This window comes from Quercus suber, unplaced genomic scaffold (genome assembly GCF_002906115.3).
Source record: "Quercus suber isolate HL8 unplaced genomic scaffold, Cork oak 2.0 scaffold_197, whole genome shotgun sequence".
Taxonomy (NCBI): domain Eukaryota; kingdom Viridiplantae; phylum Streptophyta; class Magnoliopsida; order Fagales; family Fagaceae; genus Quercus; species Quercus suber.
In genome coordinates, this window is record NW_027069655.1 from 507,960 (window position 1) to 513,331 (window position 5,372).

The 5,372-nt window shown below is 33.1% G+C and overlaps 1 protein-coding gene across 4 annotated transcripts; it reads right to left on the bottom strand.

Annotated features, from left to right (window-relative positions):
- Positions 1 to 452: 452 nt before the first annotated feature.
- On the bottom strand, positions 453 to 3,226 carry LOC112039354 (HVA22-like protein a). Of its 4 annotated transcripts, none has more exons than XM_024072228.2 (6): positions 3,119 to 3,226; positions 2,775 to 2,892; positions 2,499 to 2,525; positions 2,209 to 2,331; positions 931 to 1,174; positions 453 to 719 (listed from the first exon to the last, which is right to left on the bottom strand). In XM_024072228.2, exons 2-6 carry the CDS (start codon positions 2,834 to 2,836, stop codon positions 660 to 662), a joined length of 516 nt encoding a protein of 171 aa, XP_023927996.1. In that variant the 5' UTR covers positions 2,837 to 2,892; positions 3,119 to 3,226; the 3' UTR covers positions 453 to 659. The 4 variants fall into 4 exon arrangements, with proteins under 4 accessions (XP_023927996.1, XP_023927997.1, XP_023927994.1 ...); XM_024072229.2 differs by having other exon boundaries at positions 3,122 to 3,205; XM_024072226.2 differs by lacking the exon at positions 3,119 to 3,226 and adding an exon at positions 3,000 to 3,112.
- Between the last annotated feature and the right edge of the window lie 2,146 nt (positions 3,227 to 5,372).

The window sequence follows — 5,372 nt, forward strand, 5'->3', positions numbered from 1 at the left end:
CCAGAATAGAGAAACTTGAGCTTAGATAATTTGAGCAATGAACATGAACTGTCCAGGGAAAGAATCATAGGGCTCAAGTTGAAGGAGCACCAAGAGAACACCTACGACAATTAGGCTAAGGAGAAGTGAGAACTGATATATGAGCAACAACATGTTTATCAATGAGAATATGAAAGCCAAAGCGGAAGGCCAAAACTACATGGATAAATTATTAGGGTAAAATACTACCGAAAAAATGTAAGGGCCAAACATCTAATGCTTTAGTTCTTTAGTTAGCATCGTGGACCGGTTTCCTGTCGTCAATTCAAATATACAACTAACTGAATTCGACCTATTATGAGATAGAAAATCTCTCAAAAAAGACCAAAAATGGTGGACCAAATTGATATTCTGGTTAAAAGCCAAGACCAATGGAATCACGACGAAACACTACTGCAGAATGATGATGCATGGAAACAAAGAAAAGCAACCCAGCCTTTTCTAATTAGTAATTACATGTAGTAAACTAAGAAAAACCAGTACATTTTACAACCAAAGATTGTTTCAAACAACAAACAGAAAAACCGAATATTAACTACCCACAAAAAACCTCTAATAACAGCCAACATCTTCTCTCCACAACAAAGCACGTGGCAGAAACATACTGAGAGATACAAGGCTCAATACCTATCATCCTCAAAAATGTGCGAGTAACTTTCACTACTCCTTGATTTGTCAGCCTGCAAAACAAGAAAAAATACATTAAGCCACTAAGCCAGCATTGGGGAAGCATTAATTTTTAATTCCATGAATTGCAGAAACAGATGAGATATATAACATAAGTACACTATTGACCGATTGAATCAGCGAGCATTTGCACCATTTACCAATATACTCTCAAAAGGCATGTATGGAATTATTTTCCGAAAACATTAAGGATGAGGAGGATACCTTGTTAATAATCTTCTTAAAATCATCTGTTCCATTTTGAGCAATATATTTCTCTGCAGCAGATAGAATGTCATCTGGCTTACTGAAGACATCCTTCTTCTTTGGAACATACCATATGTTAAGAGTCTGCTGGTTGACAAAGAAAGGTCTCACGTAATGATCATAAACATATGCAGCACCACTGAAGTATGGGATGACCAACCAGCACGTCAAAATCAGCTTTGCATATGGCCAGATAGGAATCCTGCCACACAGATATACAATATTCAAGCAAAAGCTAAATGATCTCAAAAGTATTTCTACATATAAAAAGCATACAAATCAGTACTGTTTTCTTCATCAGTAGGATTGGGACCCAAGACGTATTCCTAATTGGACCCCCCTTCCCCTTAACCACCTGAGCCAAGACTACAAAAACACTACCATGTGAAAGCTGTGAGTTAAAACAGCTTGAATGCTTAATACAATCCAGTACATAACATAAATCCTTGCCATATAATGACAGCCCAAGTCCAACACCATTATATTTTCCTGAAGTAGTACTTCTATTAGAGAGTTCTACAAAACTACCAAAATTAGCAGCAAATTCAAGCACTTTATCTCCTGCTGAAACAACACAACAACCTAAAGCTAATTAATTTCAGAATGGTTCCAATTGTCTTTGCAAAGAAAGAGAATACACGTTTAAGAGTACCCTATGAAGCGCAGTTTAGAGAAAATAACCACTGAGATAGCTAAAGACCAGATGCACCAAGTTCAATACCCATATTTTGCATGAGTTGGATTTGCTAAATAGTAATAGCTTTTCAAATATCAAAATGATGGCAAAGAAATTGCAATGTGAGAATGTGAGATACATTGATTCTAATGACAATTAAGTATAAAACAAAATCATCATCATAATCTTCTCTGATAAGTAATACAAACTCATAGTAAGTAAACATAAAAAAAGACGTACTAAACAATAAAAACAAAGCATTATTCCTAAAATTTTGAGGCCAGCTATGGATAATGAAACCTCAACAAACTAATCAAGGTCAACCACATGTATTCTATTCTGTTACCTCTTCAATTGACATGTTCTCCAACCTTTTCGTTCCCTCGAGTTGAACCAAATCCCAAAAAAAGTTTGATGCAACAAAGTAACCATTCCAAGACTTAAATATCAAAATTAAACACAATGCATATTCAATACAATTCACACCCTCCCAAGTCCCAACCCAAAAAGGGAACAAATCAACAGGAAAACAAGCTACCTTTTTTTACATTTCTACTTACCATTCAAGAAGTTTGGCAAAGGTGAGCTCAAAGAGCGTGATCATGGAGTACAGAACCCAATAAGTAAGCCATTGCTGATCATCTATAGGTGATTTCGTTTCAATTGCCCTCACTGAGGCATATCTGTTAAATAACCCAACCACACCAAAAAAAACATACAACTTTATCATCAAAATTGAAAACTACCCATCACAGAAAAACACAAAACAATTGCAAAATTTTAATAAATCAAGGGGTGCGAGATATTATTATCTTAGAAAGTCCAAAAAAAGAAATAGAATCTCACTTACAAAGGATAAACAAGGCTAACCACAGGCCTGAAATCCAAACAAATAAGTCAAATTAGTGCAAAAGAAAAGTAATCAAGAACCAGGTCTACTACATTAACTTGGGTTTGAGAAATTTATTAAATTTTCGCTCCTTTTTTTCCCAAAAAAAAAAAAAACTTTTTTAAGATTTTAATCACATAATATGAATATCTGTCCAAAACCCAAATCAAAAAAATCAATATTCTTTAATTAAGGAAGCAAATTGGTAAAAAGTATAGAAGTTAAAGGAAGACATACCCAGCGAGAACATCAAAGTTTTTGAGAATAACCTTTAGGAAGCTTCCAGCACCAGAACCCATCTTTGATTCCTCAATGTGATTTCTTTAGTTCTGATCTCAATCAGTTAATCTCTTCCCTGAAAAAAACCAACCGCTTGTTTTTGTCAATTTTAGTATTTTTATTTAGAAAAGGTTAGGATTTGTTGGTAAAGGCAGAGAGAGAGAGAGAGAAAAGAGAGTGTGCCTGTGTGTCTGTGTTAGAAACTAAAAGCAGACAAATGTTTGAAAAGCAGTACCAAACTACCAAGTACTAAATAAATAATAGAACGAGAGAGAGAGAGAGAGAGAGAATAGTGTGTTTACTACGTTAAGGTGTTCCTGAAGAGTGAAGACTGTGGTTCACAATTGAAGACGAGGTAAAGCCTTAAAGTCATGTAATGAATAAATAAAAGTAGTACTATGAACCATTGAGTTGTGTTTGGTTTTTCTGATACGAGCCAATGAGAATTGATTTGTGAGGAGGACCAGGGTGCACCGTTTCCACACTGAATTCGTTTTCCCAAGGTTCTGTTGCAACAAATATTTGTTACGTGGATTGTCTGATTGGTACTCTCTCTCCTTATTATCACAGCATTGCCACTCTCTAGTAAGTTCTGATCAGGTCGGTGGGGGAAAATTCTCTCTCTTTAGACACTTTAAGGTACTGAATTGAATTTTACCGCCCCCCCCCCCCCTCTTTTTAGTTTGTGAATGATAGAGTTATCTGGGTTGAGGGTATCCCACCCATCATTGAACATCAAGTGTCAAAAGATGTATCTGGTTTGGACTTTGGTCCAGTTTAATGAACTTTGTTGAAGTTTGAACATCAAAAAAAAAATAGTCTTTACTCTCAAATTTCTTGGTATATAATTAGTTCCCAACTTTTTTTTTAGTGGGGGTGCAAAAATTAAACTATTTTAAGAAATATTTTACTCATATAATTATTTTCCTAAAAAAATAGTATTTTTTTTAAAAAGAAATTGAAAGGGGGATTAGTTATTTTTTATGATTTTTTATTTTCATAATTGTTATGTGCATATGAAAAGTTCGTTTATTTGGAAATATATTAATTTTAGAAATTAATACACCTACTAAGGAATAATTATTATAACCTTTATAGAGATGAATAGTTATTCCTCATTTTAAAGAATAACTATTCACAAGGAATGACTATTCTCTATAATAAAAACATAATCAAACTATTGAATAACTAAATCATAAGAATAACTATTACATTACAATATTTATTACAGTCTACCAAACATACCCTAAGTAGTAGAGTTAAATACTATAACTAAGTTACTAACACTAAAAAGCTGTTTGGAAATGTGTGTTTTTAAAAATAGCATTTTTAAAATGTGCATTTAGAAAACACAATTTTAAAAACCATAATAAAACGTTTGGTAAAACTTGTGTATAGTTTAAAATTGCGTTTCAAATTACCAAAATGGACTTAAAGACATAATTTTGATATTGATGTTCTTCTATCATTTTTTAAGTAGCTCATAAAAATAATAATAATAACAATATTCACTAATCCCCAGATTCCCCACTAGCCTTTCTTTAAAAAAAAAAAAAAAATGGAGGGGTAAGTTGGGATTCACCGTGATAGTTCACATGTTTTGTTTTTTTATTTTTTCATTTTTTGTTTTTCTTTTTTCTGAGCCCAGTAGCTATCATTGCCTCTGTGTAGGCTTTTTTGCTTTTGACACTCTCCTTAGAGCATTAGCATTGAAAAATTTCAATACTATTCTATTTTATAATTCTAAAAAGCCACTTTATCATTATACCATACTATTTTATAATATTTTTACATCCCATCTTTCTTCTCTCTCTACATAATAAAATATTATTATTTTTTTACAATACTTGCTACAGTGCAATTCTATGTTTAAAATTGCACTGTAGCAGTATTGCAAAAAAATTTGTAATACTACTGTTTAGCATTTCCCAGTACAGATAGTTTTGGGGCTTAAAATTCTAAATTTTTCTTAGATTTGGCATTAGCATTCTCCAATGCTAATGCTCTTACTGAGTAATTTGTACTATTTGTGATTATTTAATATAATTTTATTGCCTTTGGTAAAAAAAAAAGAAAAAAAAAGTAAATATTATTAAAAGCAAAAACTAAATTAAAATAACCCCCAATTACTTTCCCTTCCCAATGCTAATATCAACCATTCAATCTCAAATAAAGAAAGTGAAAAAGAGATAGCAGAGATAAGAGAGGGAGAGAAATAGAGATTTCATTCACATGGGCATGACTTCTTCCTGTAAACATGGATGGAGAGCAAGTGGACATGCAAGTTGTTCCTACAAGTAGTGCCTTCTTGTTTCCATTTACGATAGTGATACAACTGAGCTCATTCTTGTTCTGACAACATTTTCCACTGCTGCTGCAAATTCCGCCTGGGCCTTGAGCAGTGTTGTCGCTGGAAAGTTAGGGAGGTGAGTTTATTTGTTGGCTGATGATTTTGTCATTTAGCAAATGCTTGAGGGTGTTTTAGGTATTCTAACCTTAAAAAGTATTACAAATCTGCGTTTTAAGCAGTGTTTTTCAAAAAGTTGGTTGATACTT